General features: G+C 35.4%; 1 protein-coding gene across 2 annotated transcripts in view; it reads left to right on the top strand.

Moving 5' to 3' along the window:
- Positions 1–13,987, top strand: part of NRPA1 (nuclear RNA polymerase A1) — a 66,688-nt gene extending 52,701 nt beyond the window's left edge. For both annotated transcript variants that reach the window (XM_089153223.1, XM_089153221.1), the window contains exons 20-22: positions 3,778–3,918; positions 4,420–5,245; positions 12,314–13,987. In XM_089153223.1, coding sequence (XP_089009349.1) covers positions 3,778–3,918; positions 4,420–5,245; positions 12,314–12,847 — 1,501 coding nt within the window. In that variant the 3' untranslated portion in view covers positions 12,848–13,987. The remainder of the gene's footprint in view (positions 1–3,777; positions 3,919–4,419; positions 5,246–12,313) is intronic.
- Positions 13,988–26,331: the final 12,344 nt, after the last annotated feature.

Raw genomic sequence — 26,331 nt, 5'->3', positions numbered from 1 at the left:
CCCCACCTCCTCCTATTTGCTGCGGAATTACACTCACTCTTCCTCTTATCATTGTCGGTGGCCTTCCATGATCCCAAGCTATGTCGACATCTTTAAAATAGAGTGCTGATACAAGAAACACATACTAAGTATCTTGAAAAGCTCCACAATATGCCCAAAAATGACATACATGCTTCTAATAATAACCTCCTATTTTTAAATATTAAAAAAAAATATGTATAACTATATAAGTATTTTTTTAATATATAAATAATTTTAAAATATATAAAATACACACTAACTATCTTAAAAATATCCACAACATGCTCAAAAAATTGCATACATGCTTCCACTAATACTCTCCTATTTTTAAATTTAAAACAGAAATTAATTATTTTTTAATATTTAAATATATTTTTTAATTATTTAAATATATATTAAATACAGTAAAATTACATAATTAACAGAAAAAAATTAATTCAACACCATCACAGCAATATGGTGTCTCAACTCTCACATACATCCATTTGAAGCTTATACATGTACTATACATAAACATTTTTAACAATATACATAATTTAGTAAATAATTTTTAATAACAGAAAAATTAAAAATAGTAGGAAGAATCAAAAAATAACTTTGACACTACAAATTCATAGATTATCACTCTAAAGTAAACATATATAAATTTGGAAGCAATCTAACATGATTTAAGGCACAAATGAAACAAAAATCAAAAAATGAGGAAGTTGGTTACTCACCTTGCAAGATTTGAGAAAATGCACAAATGGAGGAGCAAATCAAGTGTTTGAAGGAAATGGAATACTAGAAATTAGGTGTAGAATGGGATGAAAGCAAGTGAAATGAGCAAAAAATGCAAAATAGGTGAAATCACCACAGGAAGAAAGCACGAAACAGGAGGGAACGGGAATTAAGCCACGCAGGCCGGCCCGAATGGACGGGCGAAAAATTGGCGTACGAACCGAAATGGTACTTTTTGTGCCTACTACTAATTTCGTTTCGAGTTGAATTTTGCAGGCATTTGATCCCCCCCCCCCAAAACCAGCGAGCTCTACCTCAGGCTTCTGCACAATATTTTGGACTTATGATCAAAAGTAGAGCTCTACACTCTAAAACAACTGAAGCATTAGAATTAAAAACGTGTCAAGACATGAACCATTTACGAAATTGATATGATATTCAGATCTTGATGGTTTGACTTTTTGTTCATTTTGTTCATTTTTCTATGTAAAGAATAATTTTTTGTGAAAGCTTTCCCTCTTTTTTTTTTTCTCTTTTTCCCGGGGGTTAAACCTGAAACTGTTGTAGGGGTGCAGTCTAGTTTGCTCTCTTGATTTCGAAGCTTAAATTGCAATCTCCAAGCTTTATTCTTCGGATGATAGTTGAGATTTACATGAGCACTCACTAGTAGATGCTAATCCTTCACAACAGAGTTATAGAGGTGTTTCAGGGTGAGGTCGAAACTTCGCTGAATATGTTTTCCTATGGCCTTGGTATTGGCCTGAGTTGAACTGAGATTGACTATGTCCAAGATCTCAGTGAGATACCAAGATCTTTAACAAATCCTTTCTAGCTTACCTTATTGGCTTGGGACTTGATGAAACCAAAACTTTTGTGAGGGCTCACCCGGATCATGTGCTATGTTGCCACATCATCCTGCAGTGGGTTCCAACTAAGGGTTGGAGAGGTGCCAAATGCCATAATGTCAATATTTGACAAACATAGAATAGATGCACAAACAGTGCTTTATGGTACTATACTACTATTCACATAATAACTTTTCCATTCTCATCCTGCTTTGATCTACATCATTTCTCCTAGTGTTGAGAACAATTTAACCATGAGTTTATAAAATGAGAGAAACAGCATCCTTTGATCCACATCTATGAGTTTATAAACTGAGAGAAACAGCATCCTTTTTGACAGTATGTATTAATGATTTGATTCACTACTTGTTTAAAATTTTACATTGCTTATTATTAATGTCCTTTAATACTTGACCAGTGTAAATGTGTAATTATACATGAGGATGCGATATGCTGCCAATCAAGGTTGTGAATCCAAAACGCTAATTTAGGTAACTCTGTCTTTGCAAGATAATCATTTAAATGTGTTAATATAGCATAAAATAGAGTTTCCGTGAAGTTTCAAGACTTAATTTGGTAAAACCCAGCCAGATGGCCCACTAAATTTTGGCAGAAAAATACCACATCAGTTAATTTGCAGACATTTTTATTCTGATTGAAGCACCAATAATGGAAGAAAATTTTAAACCTTGGATACAAGTACTGGTGGTCTACACACCATGGACAATTTGTGGGTAACATCTTCTGCCACGTGGAAGTGTAATGTCAGAATTCATCCTGTTAGGATATGATTGTAGCCTCAGTGGGGTGAGGGCCAAAACCAAGATCGAATAAGGAATCGGCAGTCAGAATTAGGGTTTGTCAAACCCCATAGCTAGGGGCTTAGGGGTTGTTGGGGTTTTAGGGTTTGTAGGGATGGCGCTTAAGGTTTGGTTAGCGTTTATAGGCTCAGGATTGTTGAGACATGAATCTGAATTCTGTTATTTTCAATTTCAGATTTACATTTCAAGGGTTTAGGGTTTTGAAAATTAGGGTTTCAGATTCTAGGGGTTTAGAGGGTAATTAGGGTTGTAACATGGGTTCGACTGCTAGGGGAAGAGAGTGGGTGCTGATTCCAAAAGGGAGGGGATTCCATGTTGGGGATTGGGAGTTATGGGTGTAGGGTTTTGGGGTAGGATGAAGAGCGGCTGATTGGTATTGAAGGGAATTTTGCTGGGTGTGATGGAGGGAAAGAGAGGATGAAGGCTGGGGAATGTTGGCCTAGCAGTTTGATGGCTTGGGGAAGAAGATTCAATGCAATAATGCCAACAACCAGTCTGCAATTCCTGCACTTGAGAACCCTAGAACCCAATTACATCCTCTATCTCTGCTTAGCTCTCCTTGAATAATTGTATTCATCAGAACTGATTTGTTACAAGCATTAGGCTGTTTATTTAGAGCCTTTTATTTGAAAGACTCCTGCAAGGACTGGATTTCAAAACAAAATCTAAAAGGGACTTATTTTAAATAGAAATTTTATTTAAAATAGGATTGCTACTTAACCTAGCATAGACTGTCCCAGATTACAGAGTATTAGTAGATCTGGACTCCTGGAAAATTACTGGTTATTATTGGGCCCTGATGGCTTGAGTAGGTCTACCCCAAAATAACCAGAGTACCCCTGGAGCCAAAAATATGCTTTAGTGCTACTGGGCACTGCTGTGTGCGGCTGGTCCTGCATCAGGATGTCAAGCACTTGCCCAAAGTAACCGATGTCCAATTTTGGCCTGAAAAGCAATCTCTTCCTCTCCCAGCTAAATTGCATACCTTCTTATGTTTGTTGGTGTGCCCATGTAGTCTATGCACCCTCTTGGTAATCCTGGATTCTTCTGTGCTTTGTTTTGCTACTTGACAACTCTAATGAGGCTAAAATTTGACTAATGTGAGTGGGAGACCTTGGGGTCTATACATAAAATTTCAGTCCCATTTAATCTCGCAGGTGACAAATTGAGGCTGGCACCCACCAAATTTGCCTTAAAGTTGATGTCTATCAAAATCGTGCATCTTGAAAGATTCAGCCTTCAACTGGAAAATTTTGCCATATGTTCCTTCTGATATATTAAGTTCCTTTGTTGTTGATAAAAGATTCTCTACTAACATGCATGGAGATGCCATTCTTTTTCTCATCCTTTTGTTGTCCTTCATTTTTCAGACTCAACACTTTCCATTTTGCTGGGCGAGGAGAAATGAATGTTACTCTGGGAATCCCACGTTTGCAAGAAATTCTGATGAGAGCTTCAGATAAAATTCAGACTCCTGTTATGACCTGCCCATTACAAAAGGGTAGGACAAGGTGAGTGACTTCTTATGCCCATGAATGTTCCTTTTGTGAAGGTGCCACACAATGAGTAGTGCAAGTTGTAAATTTTCTTTTTTCACACTGACTGGAATTTTATACCTTTGGCTTTTAGTATTTCATAGCAAAATAATATAACCTTTTGAGAATTGATAGGTAGAAAATTTAACAAGTTCAGTACTTCAGTTTCCATTCATGATTGTGAACTGTGACTGACATTCCATTTGAGATAATTTTAAATGCTTTGGCATTGTAGCTTTGTGAACCTATAATATGCTTTTCAATCATGGTTGTGTCTGTAAGGATGAACATACGCTTTGTTGTAAGATTCTTCCTGTAGTCTTCTCGTGTATTAGATTAGGTCTCATTCAGTTTATATTGTTTGCTACTCAGGGAAGTTTGCTTTATCACCAGTATCATTCCCTATCATCTTTTTCACCCTCAAAAGGCATGCATTGCATAGAGTTATTCAAGAAATTAATGTATTTATTGGTGCAGGGATGAAGCTGAGCGTCTGGCTGCAAAATTCAAAAAGGCATCTGTTGCAGATGTAATTGAGAGCCTGGAGGTCTCTGTTATGCCATTTCATGTTGAAGATCACCAGATCTCCAGTGTCTATAAGCTGAAGTTGAAGCTGTACTCGCCTCTACTTTATCCTCCTTATATGGATATTACGGTAAAAGACTGTATGAAAACCATCAAAAACAAGTTTCTCCGGGAATTGGAGGACGCCATTCAACATCATCTTGAGATGCTGTCTAAGATCAGTGGCATAAAAAACATTATGCAGACTGCAAAATCTACTTCTGTAAAGGAGGCAGGTGAGGATGATCTGGGCAGTAAATCTCAAGAAGTAGAAGACAGCAATGTTGGGAGAGGTGATGCTGATGATGATGAAGAAGATGACGATCGTGGTGCTGAGGACCTAGGTGTTGATGCACAGAAAAGAAAAAGGCAAGCTACAGATGAGATGGATTATGAAGATGAGATGGAAAATGATATCTCACCCAATACTGAACATGATGAAGGGGATCCATCGACTGGCTTTGAAAGTGAAATTGATGAAGTTGGGGCTGAAGAAGGGAATACTACAACTGGTGAAATTCAGGTATTTGATGCTGATGATGAAACCCCATCAAAAGCTAGATTTGTCTCGAAGTCAAAATCAAGTGCGGAAAAGGCAAAACCAGCAAGTGAAGAAGAGGATGCCAGTTCAAAACAAAGAAAGAAAGACACTGACAGAGCATTCCATGTCAAAGCTAAGGGATTGAATGTTGAGATCCATTTTAGATTCACCAATGAACCTCACATTTTGTTGGCCCAGGTACTTTTCCAACTTGTGACTGATATTATAATGCATGGTTTAACTCGGATTATTGTTTTCTCTTCGCCACATTTTCAAATGGAAAAATCAGTTCATGACCTCAGGATTTTTTTCCTCTCCTCTTTGGAAGCTTAACTTATTGGTTTACTTTTTTTTTTTTTTTTTTTTTTTGGGGGGGGGGGTGGGTGGGTTGTAATGTAATGGGGTGGTGAATCTTTGTCGTTCTGGTACTGGTTAGTTTAAATAACAGAGAAAAAGAGCAAGTCTTGAGAATGCAACTAAGATCATTACCTGAGTTCTTTCATATTGGTTACTATCTACGCAGCTTTATTTGACATCAGCTTAAATTTATTAATCTTTCATGCTAAATAGTAACTGTTGCTTACATCGCACCTTCTGCGATAAATTCTAACCTATTCTAAGAGTAGGTTTCTTGTGTTTAATAGTTTGCCCCTTTCTGATTGAAACCAAGACTGTATGCATTAAATATTACTGTGAACTCAAAAGTTCCCATTATACCTTTCTTTTCTGTTTGAAAAAGGTAACTGTTTATGGTTTCTTCTCTTTTTATGGGGACTATGTCTTGTAACTCAAAATACATCTGTAAAATTTTGATGTACTGTTCCCTTTTGAGATATGATTGGTAAGATAAATTAGTTCTACAAGTGGGCTAGGTTTCAACATTGGTTTGCATTTATTTTATTTTATTTTTTTGTTGTCAGGAATTTCGTTATCCATCATCTTATCAATTTCAAATTATGTGGAAATTGGATACTGTGTTGTTGGCTTTCAGGCTAGAGTTTTGGCTAGAACATGCACTAACTAGAGGTATAGTATGAAAGATTCTGGTTCTAAGGGCTATTTAGGTGAACAGGGATACATTTTAGGATTTCAAAAACCAGGTGGCTTTAGGAGTTAGAAGAGGAGGAATTAGGGTTTGTGGATGGGATGACAGATTATTTGATAAGAAGAAAGCAGAATACAATTAGAAATGATGAAAAGAAATGAATGCCTTTGGGTTTAGGTTGTGAATGGTGGCTGGTTTTAGGTTTAGATCAAGGAAGGGCATGGAAACCAAAATGAAGTTTTAGAATTTGGTTATATGGTAAGAAAAATACAGTAGGAAGGGGAGATTAATAAGGAAACAGTTATCTACTATGTTTTGGGGAAGAAAAATAATGCTAGACATTATCGGGGATCACTATTTTGCAGTTATGGAAATTTTTGATTGAGTCAAATTCCAAGTGTAATAATGAGCCGAAGTGGACAATCTTTTTTAAGCATCTCAGCAGCTTGGCTGTTTCTGGGATTTGGGTTGCTTGATCTTTGTATAGAAGATGGTTGAGAAATAATTGTTAATGTGCGAAGAACTTGACGAGATCTTGCTGGTATATATTATCATTCCTTATTTTATATTTCCTGGTTTTGCCACTCATCCAACATAATATTCCTCATCCTCTACTACATTTAGCTTATCTATGGGACCCTTTGTTGACGGCTCAACACTCCATGCCCTATATCATAACTGGCCTTATTATTATCCTGTCATTAATGGTGACTGATACTAGATACCTGAAATGGTCACTTTGTGTCAAGTTTTATTTATCCTTCATTATTTGTGTTGGAGTTAGATTGCAAACCATATACTCCCATCTACATTTTGCTTATCTTAAAACTAAAGTCAATCTCCAAGGTTCGAGTTTGGTAGTAATTGTGGTGTTTGCCCTCAACTGCCAAAGCAATGTCATCAACATAAAGCAGCTCTAAGGAAACTCAGCTTGGATGTCTCTGGCTAACTCATCCATGATAAGCGCGAAAAGATAAAGGCTCAAAGCTGATTGTTGTTGTATCTTCGTAACATTCCTGGAAAATGTTTCTGACATTTATCTGTTCCCAAAGAAGGGAAGAATGGGCGATTAGTGTTTGGTAAAATTGTTCGTTCTTATGTTCTTTGAGAACGAACTGGTGACGAATATGGCCTCAAGAATGTTTTTCTAATAACATGTGGGACATCTTCTATAGGAAGAACAAAAAAAAAAGATTTGGTAAAATTGGTCCTGGTGTGATCTCACCTCACGCAGAACCTCTAGCGTAGGAAGAGGTCTCCAGCATTTTCAGCGTCTCCAACTCTGGTGTCTCCTGGGTCTCCCGGTTTCCCTCTGTTTTGACTCTATGAAACCTCTGTGCCATCTCCAATAACCTCAGTTGCAAATGGTCATTTTGCTGAGAGAGTTAATTTCATTTCTCAAGATAAAATCCTTGTGATTAAAGCTGTTGAGGTTTATTCCTAGTTCTGCTTTTGATTTGGGTGTTTCCAGTTCTTGAATCATGTAACCTCCTGTTACAGTTTCAGTCCACACAGCCAAAATCTTTGAACTCCACACATTTCCCGTTTCCCCTGGATTCAACATCGGCCCATGGGGTAAGGCTTTTCTACCTCCTTTTTTGATTACTGGAAGGTCTGTTTGCATCAATTTAGGATTGCTCCAGAGAAATTCAGGTAAGGACTATATTTTCAGCTCTAATCCAGTTATGGATAATTTCTTGTGAGGTTGGGATTCTTCGGTTTGGTGGTCAGAGCTGTTAAAATAACTGTAATTGAATTGTTTCTATATCAGATCTGTTGAAGTGAGTAATTTTTGACTCACTTGGCAGTTGTCAAAAAGTTCTGAACTATCAATTTCTAGATTTACCTTTCTATATTGTATCTTATTCTCAAAATCATATTAATATAAAATTTAGTCTAGAGGTAAAAGAGATTTTTTAGTGAGCTTGAGTGACTGCCATCTGAAGATTCTATTATTAGTGCAATCAAGTAAGACTCTAATGGAGCAGGCCTTTTATTTATTTATTTATTTCTTTTTTTGCTGAATGTGGTGAAAACTTAGTAGATTAGGATGCATTTCAACCATTGCAAGCAGTTGGGTTGTTTGTTGTCGTTTCTAGTTCTGATCGTATGCAAGGTGTTATTAATTATTATTAGGGCTACAAGTTTGGTCCCTATGATACAAATTTATCTTGGCTTTCCTCGAATCCAAACAAGTCATGAGTTCAATTTCTCACTCTAAAGATGGTTCAGGACCAGGTTGGAATCAAGTTAGGATTGAATGTTTGGCCTATGTAGGACCAACCTGATAAAGTAAAGGTGAAGGTCTGTCAAGATCAGGGTCACGGTAAGAATCATACAAGGATCAGGATCAATGTTTTCCAAAACTTGACACTATATTATGTATTTATTTATGATGTCTTTTTTTCTTCTTTCTTTTCAATCCAATTTTGTTATTTTTTTCAAGGATATTTTGATTTTGTATCCAAGGGTGGAGCATAATTTAAGTCATAATTCTGGTGTTAGTTGTAAATTTTTATAATAGGAACTTATTTCCTTAACAAGTTTACCAAACAATGACATGTCCTATAAGTGTTCTTTTTTCCTTCCTAGAACAAATTTGTCAAACACCAACTTACTCTAATAATTTTCTGAAAATATTTTCAGAACGGGTATATCAAACACCCATTTATAGACAAAGAACAGTCTTTCAACATTGAAACATGTAACGGTTTTACACAAGAACTGGTTCCATAGAATGGAAATATTATCAAGTGCATCCTTACAGACCTCGTACGAGTCACTACATCATCATATCTTTAATTGTGCCACATATTTATTTGAAATATTTTTCTTTGCTAGTACATCCCATGTTAGACTCCTAAGAACTCTCGTCGGGTCCATAAGCAGTGACAATTGCCCTATGAAGACTCGCTTTCGCTACGGCTCCGGTGGGTTCCCTTAACCAAGCCACTGCCTATGAGTCGCCGGCTCATTCTTCAACAGGCACGCGGTCAGAGCCCTGCCCTCCTCCCATGGATAGTTCAATGTGCTCATCAGCGCCTGACCCGGAGATGTGGATCATCCAAGGCACATCCAGAAAGCCGTATGCTTTGGAAGAAGCTTGTACAGTTTGGGAAGGGGTTTTGATTGATCAAAAAGAAGAATCTACTTCAACCGATATGCCCTTAGGCAAACATTATCTAGAATTTCTCTTAGATTCAAACCCATAGCTGATGATGGAACTAGAATAGATATTTTTTGTTTCCTACTCACACGAGCCCATATCCTTGCTTTTCTATCAATAGTAAAATTTTTAAGTAGATCCGTTTTGGGGGATGCTCCACTTGGCTCGGGGGGATATAGCTCAGTTGGTAGACACTAATACAATTAGATCCGCTGTTCATAGACAAACTTGGGATTTGCGATCCCAGGTAAGATCGGTTCAGGATCATGGGATCCTTTTCTAACTCCTATAGTGATTCCTGATACAGGAGAAAAAATAGGGACAAGCAGCCATATGAGCTCATAGGCCTCTTTTAAGGATTCCGGTCTGGAAAAAAAATTGATAGCTTGTGTTTCTGTCGTATCAATTATCATTTCAACGATCAAGTTTTTCTATCTCCCATCATGGGGGGAAGGGAAGAGATAAAGAATACCAAGAAGAAAAAAAGATAGAATTGAACAACCGTACAGGCATTTTTTGCGCATTGCATACGGCTCTAGAATGGAGGTGACTTTTCCCTTCTATCGAAGAAAGAGAGATCGGATCTCTCAAATCCCGATCGCTAGATGATCCCTTCCATTTACCACCCTTCTTTTCAGAGAAGATCGGTTCAGGATCATGGGATCCTTTTCTAATACAATTACAACCTGTCTTTGCTCAATGGATACAGGGTATCGTATGACTCGTCTTCCACTTCCATTGGCCACAAACCCAAACAATAAAAGTCAAATGGAAGGGGTAAGGTCTTACGATATTTCACGATCAAAGGTGTAGTACTGCTTGTAGTAGCGGTCCTTCTATATCGTATTAACAATCGAAATATGGTCGAAAGAAAAAATCTCTATTTGATGGGGCTTCTGCTATATATTCTGCAAGAATATTAGGGTGTCCATAAGGTCTTGCAATTCTTGTGATAGAAATGTTGAGTTTTCGGTTTACAGAATGAAACTCTTTTTGTACGTCGGTCTGTAATTCTTCGATTCCTCGCCGTCTATCCTCATCCTTTATATTGGATTGAGTGAAGAGTCAAATGTTTTGGTAATTCCTCATGGGGGGACGAATCAAGAGAATTTTGAATCAGAGCTCTGGATTTTTGTTCATCCCTCGTCGTAATAATATCTCGGGTGGGTGCAGGGCGGACGATTTCAAAGCGGACTTTCCATTCATTAGATAGAGAAGATCGCCAAGATTCGTGATCCGCTGCCGAAACCGGCGTATTCAGGTCCAATGCGTTGTTGTATCCCGGCGGATATTTCTCTTTCTAACCACACAATAACCAGTACTCCTATAGTGATTCCTGATACAGGAGAAAAAATAGGGACAAGCAGCCATATGAGCTCATAGGCCTCTTTTGATCCGATTCAATATAATTGGGATGCAAAGCATCCCATTGAATTTACAGGACCTTCCAAATCATTCCCGCAAGAGATCCGGGCCGATTTTTTTCTGATCCTTCGATAAAAAGGAAAAAATTATTAAAATAAACTTACGCTTGTTGAAGGTGAAGTTTCGAAATAGAACAATTCCTTCTGTCGTGTATCCCCGATTGATGCAGCCTCAAAGAACAAGAGATCTTTCTCGATCAATCCCTTTGCCCGCTTTTGGCATAGTGGGCCCCCAGTGGGAGGCCCGCACGACGGGCTATTAGCTCAGTGGTAGAGCGCGCCCCTGATAATTGCGTAAGTCGTAAGCTTTATCTAGTTCAATAGACATATTGAGATCTTTTTTTGCTTTCAAAATCTTTCTTTGGGTCTCTCCTAGGTAGGTAAGTAGGTTCTGTTGTGGAACTTCCGGGCATAAAGCCAAACTAGTTTTCCAGAGAGCAGTCTATTTTCTCAGGTATGTTTTAATGACCTCACCATTGTTTCATGGCATTACCGGTTATTTTTATGCCTTAAATCTCTGTCATCCTTCCCTCATTTTAGGAATCTTACAGATAATTTTTGTCTCCCTTGGTGTTTAGATTGTTATGATATCTAATTTCTTCACCTTGCCATCCCCTAGCTGTTAGCTTCGACTGTAAATTTAAATTGTATAAGAAATACAATTGGAATGGGTTCCCTATACTGTGAAAGTTCTCATGATGGATTATAGGAATCTTACAGATAAAAACTCCCTTGGTGTTTAGATTGTTATGAGATTTAATTTCTTCACCTTGCCATCCCCTTGCTGTTAGCTTCAACTGTAAGTTTAAATTGTATAAGAAATACATTTGGAATGGATCCCCATACTGTGAAAGTTCTCATTGATGGAAATAATACATTTCAAGTATAAATTAGTTATGAAGCATAAGTTAATCAACTGATTTACTCTCACATTGATGACATGCAACTAAAGCACTAGGGCCCTAGCCTGAATTAGGGGAAGCTTGAATGAGAAACTGTTAGAGAATTTTAATGGGTCCCAGTGATACTGTAAATCTGTCAATTGTAGATCAAGATTTTTGGAGAAATTCAGTGGAGTTAAACACAAACCTTACCATGAAAGTGCTGGCATATATATAAACAGAACTAAAATAAAATTGCTTTCCTTGCCATTGATTTTCTGGTATTTAAGAACTGATGTCTGCATTCAACATGAACTTTCTGAAATGGCAGATTTTGGAAAATCAAGCTTTTGAATGCGGAATTGCCTTTTTAACCTTGTGTAGCTTATTAAATTGTGTTCTATGAAAAGAAAGAGGTGAAGCTCCACATTATTCATGGAAGGATATCTTGTAAAAGCATTTACCAACAGTAGAAGCTCCACATTATTCAGTTTTAGTTTAGCACTCCCATTTTTATTTTATAATTGTGGTAGATTATTTGTGTTTGTTACATATTGACAATATAACAATCTTGGTATGAAATTCTCGAACTTCCTTTTCCATGTTTTGGGAATCATTTTTCAATCTCATGCCACCTAACTACGTAGAAAGCCTACACATTTGGAATTCTTTTCAAGTCAATATTATTATGTCAGTTTTCTTAAATGGTGAAACAGCAGTGTGATTTACTTGTTGGTGATGACTTCACAGATTGCCCAGAAGACTGCCAAGAATGTCTACATCAAAAAATCTGGGAAAATAGATCGGTGTACAGTGATTAGCCAGAATGTAGATCCTGATACTCCGGCACTACAGACTGCTGGGGTGGACTTCCATGCATTGTGGGATATGCAAGACAACCTTGATATCAATAATTTAGTTTCTAATGACATACACGCTGTGCTGAAAACATATGGAGTAGAGGCTGCCAGGGCAACCATTATAAATGAGGTGAAAGGTGTATTTGGGTCCTATGGAATATCTGTCAATATACGGCACCTGATCCTCATTGCTGACTTCATGACCCATGCCGGTGGTTACCGCCCAATGAGCAGATATGGAATAGCCGACTCTGTATCTCCCCTCAGCAAGATGACATTCGAAACAGCAGCCAAGTTCATTGTTGAAGCTGCTTATCATGGAGAGATGGATAACTTGGAGGCTCCATCTGCAAGAATCTGCCTTGGGCAGCCAGTGAAGATGGGCACTGGCTGTTTTGACTTGATGCAGAAGCTTGAAGTATAGGGATGACTGCAGTTCCAGTTTCTTCTCAACTCACTTTCTGCAAACTATCAAAACCGTGAACTTGTAGAAGCTGTATCAACTAGGATCTGTTCTGGAGCCTTCAAGAGTTCCAATTTTTGTCAATGAAGCCAGGTCTTGTGACTGGTACTTCATGGATGGACGGGATGTATATATAGATTTTGCCGCGCATCTGACATTTTCTTTTCTGTTTGTAAGGTCTCTTGTAATGAGAGCTGCAGAGTAGTGAACAAGTTCAATTCAAAAGCCGAATTCTTAGTTAATTTTAAATGTTATTATTTATTTCTATTTATCTTATTTCTGTACAAAATTAGAAATGAATCTGTCCTTTTCTGGTTACGCTTGATTATAAAGCGGTTTCAATGGCTAAGATTGACATAGTGCTACAAGCCATCTTAAAAATTAGAAAGCAAATACTTCCACCAAGAAATGTTGTTACAAAACACTTTGCAAGAGGATTTCATGGTAATTTAATTCCTGTCTTCTACTTTGCTTATAAAAGGTTATTTTGTTATGTAAATGGTAGATAGATGATGTTGAAGTTTGAATGAATTATTGCTGAAAGCATTTCCTTTGAACCTTGAAGAGATTTCACTCCTTGAAGAATTGTAGTATTTTCAAGTGTATTGGAAGAGTTGCATCACATTAATCTGGAAAAATTATTGTCTTCTTGAACTTTCATTGAAGACCTAGAAGGGCAACCTTTGAAGTTAATTCATCCCCTTCATTTTGTACTAAAATCCCATACTTTGTTCACCCATTCCTTCTCAGTCTCAACCTTATTTTGGTCAGGTTACAGTCCTTATTTGAAGAAACTCAACACAAGTTTTAGATCTAATCACTTTTAATTAATGGAATGTTGTTTGCATCATTTCAAAAAAAAAAAAAAAAGAAAAAGAAAGAAAGAAAGAGAAGAAGAAGAAGAAAGGTCAATCTGATTTATATGGAAGAAGATGCACCATTTTCCCTGAACCACTGCAGAACAGAAAATTTTGCTGATGGTTGTGGCCATTTTCAGTGTCAGTCACTTTCCCAATCCTATTTGTGGACGCAGTGGTCATTTTGCTCAGAATTGTTTTCAGTGAGTTCCCCCTTTTTCTCCTATGCCTCAGGCTCATTACACCGTTTCTGCTCCTCATTCTCATGGTTGGTTTCCAGATACAGGTGCTACGCATCACATGACTCCTGACTTAGGTGCAATTTAGCCTGCTTCTGAACATGATGGGGATTGTAATCTTGCCCATCTGCTTCTTTGAATTTCATACGCAACACAAGTTTTAGATCTAATCTTGCCCATCTGATGTTCATTGGGCTGTAGTCAAGCGTGTCTTACACTACATCAGAGGGATTTTGTTTCATGGGTTACAACTATCTTGGGCTTCTACTATGGATTTACATGCCTATTCGGATGCCGATTGGCTGCTTGTGTTGATGACCACAAGTTCATCAGTTGGCTTCTTATTTTCTTGGCCTCAAATCTTGTATCTTGGCAGTCTAGTAAGCAATCTGTTGTGGCCAGGTCAAGTACCAAGAGTGAGTTTTGGGCTCTTGCCTTAGCTACGGCCGAGGTTGTTTGGATTCAGTCTTTATTGCACGAATTGCATCTTTCCTTGTCCACTGCTCCTATGTTGTGGTGTGATAATATCAGGGCCGCTTTCTTGTTTTTTAATCCCGTGTTTTACACTCGCACAAAACACGTTGAGATTGATTTTCATTTTGTTCGGGACAAAGTTTCTCAAGGGGATCTGCTTGTTTGCTTTATCTCTACTTTTGCGCAGTTGGCTGATGTGTTGACCAAGGCTCTCCCTACTCTCCGTTTTCTTCTCTTACGTGCCAAACTCAACCTTTTGGATGGTAGCTTGAATTTGCGCAGGAGGGGGTGTTAAGAGACAATCCTAGTATCCATTATATGCTACTTGGCAATTTTCTGTTGGCCTTCAATAGTGTATTTTATCTATAAATAGTTGTAAAGTAAACTTCAGATTAATGCCAAATCTGAAGATTTATCATAGATCTTAACCTACAATTTCTCCTGTAATTTCTCTCCTAATTTTCACAACCTCTTTCCTCCTCTTTCTTCAATTCAGCCAATATATCCTAATACACGTTCTTCAATTTCTTTCATTCTCTTTCTTCAATTTAGCGATTAATAATGTGAATGACCTTATCTTAATCTCTAAAAATTGAATTTTTTTTCCATTAATAATGTGAATGACCTTGTCTTTAGGGGTAGAGCCAGGATTCAACAGTGGGGGTAGACAATGAGAGAGTCTGGATCACCTCTCCATTGGGGGAGCACTAATGCTTTTTCAACACATATCGTGTGGGGCCATGTGGGGCCCACTAGGGTCCCACCTCAGAATTATTTTATTGATCATAGTGACGAGACCTTCTTAAAGGAGGCCGGTGTTATATCTTAATGTGTGTCTACCTAGATAGAGACTTGCACCGGTTAGAGTTTAAAAGCATTAATACATTGCATTGCATATTCATGATACTTCATATCATGTTAGCATATTATGGTTATTACTTTTGTGTGAATGAAGGATATGTTTATGTTTGTGAATTTATTCTCTGAGTTCTTTGGAGTTCATCCCTCGTGGCTTTTTGTTTTAGATGTCTATGTAGGTGAAAAGGAAAACCCAAGCACGAGTTTGGAGATATTTTCCATTGATTATACGGCTAAGGAAACAATGAGAATTGACTGTGGCTCGTGGTACGATCCAAGTACTGGTATGGAGTACTATTACAACTCTGATCAACAATTATAGGAGACGCCTTATACACCGGTTGGATTACAAGCTAGACATTGATCCGAAGTTACAAGTGTATAAACACTTGGAGAAGAAAGCGAAAAATTAGAAGAATAGATTTTTGTTCTAGTTTATTCTTTTTTAGTCCATCTCTCCTTTGAGGATTTGCTTATTAGATTTGACGTTGTTTCTGCTCAAAGTTTTGAGATCCTTCTGTGATCCTCATTTATCTTATATATTCATTCTTTAATATTAAACATTCGATTTATTCTTGCTTTTGATTGAGTTAGTATATGGAATGGTATGAATGTAACTAAAACTTGATCTTGTGAACCTGTGGATCACTCCCTCGGGTGGATGGATATCGGCTAGGTGGATGTAACACAAAACCCGCTCCACTTTTGCTCTGCAGATATTATCCCACTTCACCAAATGCATTTTTTTCTTCTCGGCAATATCACCCCATTTAAAGGCACGAGTGGCTTTCTCTATATCATTAAGAGTGCTCTTTGGCACCTTAGCTAACTGCATCGTTATTTGCCTTCTAGTTCGATAATCTTTCATTAATCTTTGAAATGAGGTAGTTAAATCTTTTTTTTCCCTGTTCTTCCCATAAAAAAGGCAACCCACGGCAATACCCCAAATCCTCAGTTTTTGAAAAACCACACTTCTTTCGCAAAATTTTTCCCCTTTTAGTTATAAGAAGAATCAATGACAATAAATATGTTTTCACAAAGAGGAAAAAAAGAAAAGAAAGGCATGTATATCTTTTTATTAAAAGTAGATGGTGTTAGGCAAGTCCGGATCCTCCTCCCACATGAAGAGGATTAATTCAACCCACATAGGTGGATGCTTGACAAAATGTTTTTATTTATTTATTTTTTTTAAATACGATGATGTTTTAAAGGAAATTAACAAAATTGAATTGTAACCTCATTAACTAATGTAGTCAGGCATCCATTTTTGTCACTAGGGTTATAATCCGTTTTTGCTAATTTTCTTAAGAAATAGGATCATGATTCTAAGAAAAGACACTTGTCAAGTATCCATTCATGTGGATTAGAATTAATTCCTCTCCATGTAGGTGGAGGATCAGGCTCATGTTAGGCAGAGGTGAATTGGAAAAGTTTGAAAAAGTGATTTTTTTTTTTGGGTTGAAAACATACAACTTTTATATGGACGTGGAGTACTACATAATATATCATCAAACATGATCGAAACCACAAGAAAGTGAAAGAGAAAATGTATGAAAACCAATCACTTGTAATCTGTGCTCACATTAACTTTTAAGGGAGTCGATTGAACTGATGGTCCAGGTTTATTGAGGTTGTCCATTGGGTGGCCAACCTACCAAAAAAGATCAATCACGATAGCTCCAACCCGATCAAAAAAACAACATGCATGATCTCTGTGTGGCTATTTCAAGAAAATTTGCTGCTTTAACAATGAAAGTGATCAGTTACTCTAATGCATTCATTAAAATATACGAAGCAAAGAAAAATTAATAACATATGCAACCTCTAGGTTAAAAAATTATTATGTTTACAAATGACCCCTTATTATATTACAAATGTTTCCTTATTCTTAGTACCATTAGTCTTAACTAGGGGAAAAAAACATTATTTATTATATTATAAATGTCCCCTTTTATCCTCTTATTCCTAATTGTTAGTTTTAACTACAAAAAAGACAGATTTATCCGTACAAAATCACTATACATTACAAATGTTCCCTTATTTCTACTTAGAATTTATTATATTACAAATGTCTCCTTATTCTGAATACCATTAGTCAAGGTGCGAAATATCGGCGAAACTCGCCGTTTCGCCCTCTATAGAAACCCTCGAAACGGCGAATTTCGCCGATATCTCGGACAAAATTCGAACGGAATTTTTTCAAAATCTAGGCTATCCAGCAATGATGTCAGTCTAAAAACCCATTTTATGTCTCACAATCTCAGTCTCACCTTTACCCGAAACACCAAAAGCCACTTTATCTCTCACACTCTCACCTTTACCCAAAACGTTAAAATCAACTTTATCAATCAACCATTAAACCTAACGTGTATAAGGGTATTCATTTATTTTTATCTTTAACAAATGAATGGTGCAAACTTCATCTGCTATCTCTCCTTTTGTATTCACCACTTCTCAAAAAAGTCATGATGAGAAGAAGTATCTTCCACCAAAAGCGCATCATCTGGAACGTCCTTTTTTTACTGGAAGAGATCTGGGATTCCATAGGGAAGCTGCAACAATGTAAGGTGGTTCATCAAGTTAGAGAGACGAATAGAGGTGCTGACTTCTTGGCAAGTCTGATAAATGATAATAAGGAGGTGATTTTTGATCTGGGAGGGTTCCCTGAACCCCTCAAAGCCATTGTGGCTGAGGAGGCTGGTGGGAGAGTTTTTATGAGACTATAATTTGCTTTGTAATATCATTGTATTATTCCTTTTATATATATTTATATATTCTCTTTGGTTTCAAAAAAAAAAAAAAAAAAGATCTCCTCTGCCTCCGTTTCTGTAGAGGAGCTCATTGCATGGAGTAAATAGAAGAGAGAAGGAGAAGAAAAGTATAAGGCAGCAACGACAGATATTTCTCAACGGCAAAGCTTAGGTTCGGTGAAATATCGACTATATTCCGCTATTATTTAGCTGATTCGCCGGAAAATCGCCAAAAATAAGAGATTTTCCGGCGACTTGAAGCAGATCTCGTTTTCGCCGATTGTTTCATTTTACCACTCACTGAAACGCCAAAAATTCAGCGAAATCGCGTACCTTGTCATTAGTGTGAACTAGAAAAAAGGCATATTTACCCTTAGTAAATCACTATATGATTAAAAAAGGGATAATTATTGTTGCCCCCCTGTATTATAACTTTATTACTAAAAGAACCCTACTCTTTATGAAATTACTGTTGCCCCCTTCAATTCTAACAGTGTTAAGCGACCGTTAAGGTTGAATGTTTAATGTCTATTTTGCCCTTTTATAATTAAGAATGCCAAATAAAATATTATTCTCATTTAGAAAAAAAATTATATGAAATAATTTTACATGTGTATTTTTATCATCTTGAAAAAAAGAAAAAAAAGAAGCACCCTATTGGTAGTAGGACTTCTTAAAATAGCTAACGTCAAATTAGACAATAAATAAATAATAATCTATTGGAAGTAGAAATTTCTTAAACTGATAACATTAAACTAGAAAGTAAATAATAAAACTAAAAATAACACAAAAAATTAGGAATTACTATTTTTTTTATTACCAAATTGAAAAGTACATACATGGTACCGTGTGTCGGTGATATATGGCCTACACACGGCGATATTTCGAGGTGTCACTGGGGGCGACACGAAACCCCCCAGCGACACGATAAAATAGTTTTATCGGTGAAAAATCGCCGATTCTCCAACGAAACCAGCGAAAGTTGTCGAAAATTCACGATATTTCCCTCTCAGTGAAGAAGATGAAGTGTAGACCTCCCGACGACTTGATTCCGCTTCACTTTGCTTGTTTTTTAGAGTTATTCAAACCTTTTTTTCAGACCTCCGCCGACTTCCACGATTTAGAGATAAGCAGAAGTGAAGAAGATGAAGTGCAGAGGTGTTCTGATTTTTGAAATAATTTACTTGGGTTGCGTGTGCATGGGCGGTGGGGATGGGTTTTAAATGTTTAATGTTTTATGAAAAATTATATTTTGAAAATCCGTGAAAATTAAAGACTTAAAAAATCACCTTTCTTTCCTTTTTTGTTTTTATATTGCATTAAATAAAGGTAAAATGGTAAAAGTCAAATACCTATCCAATCACACATTAATTACCTGTTGTCTCCCTCTCTCTCCCTTGTTTTACATTTGCAAAATGTCGGGCTACATGTAGCGACATGTCGCCCGACTCGCAATGTCGCCACGGTCCGATACGGCAACACGAAACCACATATTGGACCTTGAGTACATATCGAAATTTGAAAATGAGTATCCCTTGATTTTCTCTCTTTCTTTTGACTAGAAAAGAAGATTGTTTAATTAGGTTTAAGTTATCCCTAATTACTCAGGATAGTAATGTAATTTAATATAAAGTGTAAATAAATAATATAAGACTATAGGGTTAATTTGGGATTTGTAAATAAGTAAAATATGTCATATCATCATTTAACTAACGGAGTTTAACAGTAGGGGGACAATAGTAATTACAAGCAAAGTTGAAGGTTGAATTATTAATTTCAAAAAGTACATGGGTTAAATTAGTAATTAAGCTATAGTACAGGGGGACAATAGTAATTATCCCTTAAAAAATTGAAAAAAAAAACTTAAAAATCAGTTATGGTTCGTTATCTTTCCCTCTTTTTTTGAAACTAAAGATTTTATATATATTGGGGGTGAAAACTATTATATATACCACCAAAGAGAGCCAAACTTTGACTTCTTCACTAAGAAGTGGCAGTCATTACCGACTAAGCCAACCATTTTGGTGGTACTTCACCCTCTCTTCTTTCCTCTATATTTTTTTTTCCCCCTTAAAAGTGGAAACAATGTTAAGGGTATAAGGGGTGGTTTGAAAATGTTAAATATATGGTAGATGTTGAGTCATCACTTAAGATTAATAATAGGGATGCATTTAGTATATAATTTAAAATATAAGAAGTGTAAACATAATATGATAAATTATAAAGGTATAAAAGAAACAGTTTGTAAACTCAAGGTAGTGTATATGTAATTTGCCTAAAAATATATATGAACTCATTTTGTTTTTATATCTGCAGTCAATTTTCTTATTAGGATTTTGAAATACTAAACAAGTACCATTATTAGAAGTTATAATAATTAAAGATTTATTATTATTTTTTTTAAGCATTCTTTTTATAATATAGAATTCTATGACTTTAAGATAGGAAAATAAGGGGGGAAATAGGAGAAAGATGAATAAACAGAAACTAAAGAAAGAGTCATAAGATGAGAAAAACTTCTCTCTTGTTCCTAAGCGTAAGTACTGGACTTGTGAGATAGTGTGGATGCATGTGTGTCGTATGCTTGAACTCTTGTGGGCGTAGGTGATACAAAGGGAAGTATAGAATAGTGTGTATGTATATACAAATGTGTATGCATGGTAGTGTAAATTATTGACTTTGGATCATTTGAATATACTAAAAAAAAGGTAAATATACATTTGAGAATTTACCATCATTTTTTTAAAAAACAATTTATTTATATTATAAAATCTATGACTTTAAGATAGGAAAATAAAGAAAAGAAAGGGGAGAAAAATGGATAAACAGAAACTAAAGAAATAGTCATGAAAGGGAAAAAAACCACTCTCTTGTTCCCAAATATAAGTATTAGGCTTGTGAGATAGTATGGATGTGTATGCTCAGAACTCTTGTGAATATAGGTGATAGAAAGTGAAGAATAGAATAGTATGTATACGTTTGCAAATGCGCATGCATGACAATGCAAAAAACTAATTTTGGATTATCTGAACATACTTGAAAAAAAAAATATACATCTAAAAGTCTATGATATTTTTCTTTGATTTCCTTAAATACATATAATCGGCATGTAGTCGGTTACGTCTGCCTAGGGTGTGTTTGTGAAGATGCAAAAAAAAAAAAAAAAACATTGATGAATACAAATATCTATTATTCTCTTTTTTTCAAAATTTCTAAAAGACTAGAGCTATAACCTTCAAAGCAATGACAAGATCGACACTATTTCTCTTAGTCCTTGTTATCTCCTTTATATTACAAACTTGCGACAACCAGGAAAATGAAGACATATCTCATTGTGCAACTTTAACGAACATGTGTTATAACAAGGCAAAGACCCTTCATCTTAAGATTATATCATTTGTTGCCATATTGGTTGCTAGCATGGTTGGTGTCTGTCTACCCCTATTTTCTTGTTCTGTTTCATTCCTTTAACTAGATCGCAATCCTTTCATCATAGTCAATGCATCTTTTTTCTTGTGTGATTTTGTCAACTAGGTATTTGCATGTGTTGCCTGAGTAAACATCACCTTGTCTACCTAAGAATCATGGGAAGAAGTTCACTTTCGCTACTTTTGTTGTAATTTTATTTACACTGATAACATTGATGATTGATTCATTTGCGATGACTTATCACAAGAAAAATAGTTTCAAATCGACAGTAGTGGATAAAATGTTCAAACTGTGTATATATTTGTTCAAATCTTTGGTTTAAAATGGGTCATAATCATGTTAAGATGATGTAGGATGAATAGGTATTTGTTAGGTAAAACTTGGACCACCTTGATTTTGTTTGGGTTGAGAGTTGTTGAATATGAATTTTAGGAATTTGGGTCATCAACATGCCAACTAGTGAGTTTATATTGAAGATATATATATATATATATATATTGGGTAATATAGATTGAATAAGGTTAATAGAGACTCTTGGACCACTCTTGCTAAGTAGTAAATATATTGGAAAGAAATGTTTCAATTGAATATTTGTGTGATGCGATCATGTGATCTTTCTATCACCTCTATGTAACCAGTGTTTTTAAATTGGATATCGTTAGTTTCTCCAAATGGAATCTTGTCAACAAAACATGCAGGCAAGAGACTCTGAATGATGAGCCCAACCACAAACTTAATGGGAAATATGAATTGGTGGAATTTTTTTTTTGGAAACTCCCAGTTCATCTTAAATTCAAAATATTTTTTTGGCAGTTATTCAATGTTGGACTAGCTCTAGCTACAACAATAGTCAAATGGATGTCTATTTCATCACGATGCAGACTATGCGACAATGACAATGAAACTTATTGGCACTTATTTATCTCTTGTGAATGGACCAAACGGATATGTGTTGCAGGACACTTGGACCTCTAAACTAAAAATATCATAGCAAATTCACATTCTATTCTTAATTTGTGTGAGACTATGTTTTGAGATTAGTGGATTGTAAACCCAATAAGGAAATGGACAATATTAATATTCATCATTGCATGCTATTTTGTATGGAAGGAAAGGAATTCAGCCACATTTTCTAGCCAATCACCAAATTTTGAGACGGTGCTACAATCCATTTCCAAATGGGTGGTGGAACTATAAATCTCAGTTACCATATCTTCTAATACTCAAGAAACACAGGATATGCAGAGCAAAAATGTGAAAATATGCATATGTGATAATATCAAAGGCATATACTTACATATCTTATTATGTGTAGGGGTATATAATTCAGGGCTAAAAAGAGTAGCTTGGAGCATTGGGGTTATTTGAAATGGGAAAATACAGAACTTGAATAAAGGCACTCTCAACAAAGGGACAAAGGCACAGGCTATAGTTTATGGAATACAACAGGGACTTAATTTTGCAACTCAACAACGAGTTAAACTGCATGAAATATGGTGCAATGATGAAGCCATGGCTCAATTGTATCCCCAGATATTTATGATCATTGAATAATTGAATAATTAGATGGCGAATCGAAGAAAGAGGTGGAAAGATATTGTGGAAATTAGGAGAGAAAATAGGGGGAGAAGATCAATGTCCTCCTAATTTTAATTTTTTAATTATGATCATTGAATAATTAAATGGCGAACGTCACAATCCTAAAGGATGTGGATTTTAACCTACAATTTCTCTTGTATTTTCTCTCCTAATTTCCACAACATCTTTTCTCCTCTTTCTTCAATTCAACCAATATATTCTTATATACGTTCTTCAAATTCTTTCATTCTCTTTCTTCAATTTAGTGATTAATAACGCATTCTCTTTCTTCAACTTAGTGATTAATGACATTGTCTTCATGGCGGCAGGATTCAACAGTGAGGCGGGCATTGAGAGAGTCCAGATCACCTTTCCATCGGAAGAGTGCTAATGTTTTTTCATCACATATATTGTATGGGGCCATATGGGGCCCACTAAATCCCACCTCAGAATAAGTTTATCATAATTAGACATGAGCCCACACATTAAAATATATGTAAATGATTGATAATGATATTTTTACCATTACAAACTATAGGTAAATTCTATAAAATAACCCTAGACGACAACAATTTTTTGCACCAAGTTTATGGAGTTTATCTAAAAAAACAAAACAAAATACAAAAGAAAAGAAAAGCACATGGTTTCAACAATCGAAGGCTAGATGTAAATTAAATGAGTTAGTTACGGTATAAAGCATAGATATTTCATTCATAATATAAAATCGAATAAAAAGAATATAGGAAAAAAATCAAGAAAGAAAGAAAATCAAATACCAAGAACAACATTAGACAAAAAGAACTTTAAATGAGCTTTCCAAGTTTTTAGCCCGTGTGAAGAGAGAAAGATAGAGAATACTTAATTATGAGGAGAAAAAAAAAAGGGAATGAGAGGAGAGAATTAATAGGAATGAAAGAGGAGAAAACAAATAGATAGGGGGATTGAGATGTTAGTTTTTAATTAGGATTTAAATGCTTCTTCTTTAAAATCATGGTTTTAACTTTTAATTGTATTTTAGTTTTTAATTAGGATTTTAATGCTTCTTTTTTAAAATCATGGTTTTAATTTTTAATTGTAATCCTTGGATAATTATATAAAATTTATTTTTAAAAATTATTTTTAATATTTGGAGAAGGACAAATAATGAGATTTCACATGTGAAGACTTGAAGTGAGGGGAGAAATCAAAGAAAGTAAGCAACTAAACAAAATTCTCAATTTTTTTTTTCAAAAGAAAAACATGGAATTTATATTGGCTTCACATCGAAAATCAAAATGACTATGATCACAGAATTGAATCAATATTTAGATGAAATGAGAGAAGAATGTCATTAGAAGATCAACTTTGCAATAAAAATTCGAGCTTGTTTCTTGGGTCACTATTGTGGCGTTGTGGATGCATCATGACCTTGCTGGAGGAAGGTGGAGATGGTGAAGCAGGGAAAAGCCGAGTGAGGAGAGAGAACAAATTGGGCTTAGGGTTCTTAGTGTTGGTAAGTGCATTTTTGAAATTAAAAAAGTAAAATGTGGGTTAATGGTTTTACTAACAGAATGGACTAGTGTATTTAATGAATGGGGTGTTTGTGTTTTTTAAACATAAAATGAGGTGTCAGTGCTTTAAAACCTCCATCTTGGGGTGCTAGTGCAATTTTCTCTTATGAGAATCACACGAAATACCCAGTTAAATAACTCTTTTTTCCAGCTGTACTGAACGCACAGAGAAATACACCAATGAAGATTGAAACCAATATTGCTAATGCACTGTGTTTATATTGAGGTTAGCTTGGTCTATCAAAGTTTAAGGTTAGGGACAAGAATCTTATGCTTTGAATTAAGATCAGAATGAGAATGAGCTTAGGTTATTTTTGGAAATTTTTTTAGTTTTTACCTTTTCTTTAAAAAAAAAAATACTATAATTCATTTTAAATCAAAATACTAAAACCCCAACCTAGCGTCCTATTGCAGCCCTAATTCTAGAAATGAAAAACCTTTTCCATATCTTGCTATCTAAGATTCTCATAATCAAGATGCCTTGTTCTCCTCTTTCCCATCAATGAGATTCTCCCTTATCAAAGGACAAAGAAAAAAAAAATCTATTACAGGTTAATATTTTACACACTTTTCCATTGACCCTTTATAATAGTAAGAACAAATTACATATATGTCTTTGAATTTTTAATTATTATTTTATATTCCTTGAAATATATTATATTTTGTTTATATTTTTTATATTTTAAATTGTATATCAACTGCACCCGTACCATTAAAAGAATGACTCAACATATAATATATTTTATTAAATTCCTAAATTGCATTCTTCTATCCTCAAACCTATTTTACTCTCAAGAAAAAGAAAATACAATATATACTAAGTCATTAGTAAACTTGATTATTCTGATAGCGGGAGTATGTTTCATATATGATTTGGAAGGTAATGGGTATGAACATAATAGAATATATTTCAAGGTGTGAAGAGAAAAAGGAAAAAAAAAAGGAAGAGTGAAGAGCAATATGACTGATTTTAAAGTATTTTTTCAATCTTTACCCCACTAACGAGAAAATTCAGTCAAAGTAAATGTTTTTTTTTTTTTTTTTTTTTTTTTTTTTTAAACTAATGGTGTTAGGTAAATGAGATATTTATAATATGATAAATTCTAAAGGGTTCTTCAGGGGTTGCTTAGCTGGCAAAAGTCCAGCACCTCCATGTAGGAGGTTGGAGTCCAAATCTCCTTGGGGCTAGAGGAAAAACCCCACCTTTTATCTATCTTATAAGTAATGGTTACCCCCTAAAGCAAGGTTTAAAGTATCGCGTATCAGTGATGTATTGGTTGGGTGATTTTAAGAGACGTTTCAGTTTGTATAGTATCGTATCGAAGATAATAGAATAAAAACCATCAAATGTATATGAAAATAATGTAACTTAAATAGAAAATGATAGACTCTATCTTGAGAAAAAAAAAGGAAAATGACCATAAGAACAAAAAATCATCTTTCAATTGAGATGCTCAAATGTCCAACCTATTATCTTACAACTGCTAGTTATATGGTTTACAAATTGCGCTGAAGCAGTTCATGCCTTCAAAGAGCAACGTTTCACCTCACATCTTTACTTGAATTGGTGTCAAATGCATATTCTAGTGTATGTTCAAGGCCTAAGGGGTTTGACAATTATTCTCTTAGATGAATGTGTGTCATCACTAGTATAATTACATAGGATAATCAACATAATGAATAGAAATATGAAATGCAACCAAATGAATT

This window comes from Hakea prostrata, chromosome 4, assembly GCF_041222555.1.
Source record: "Hakea prostrata isolate BN-2017 chromosome 4, UWA_Hpros_2, whole genome shotgun sequence".
Taxonomy (NCBI): domain Eukaryota; kingdom Viridiplantae; phylum Streptophyta; class Magnoliopsida; order Proteales; family Proteaceae; genus Hakea; species Hakea prostrata.
Note: the sequence above shows the minus strand (reverse complement) of the source record. Positions and strands in the feature narration are given on the sequence as shown.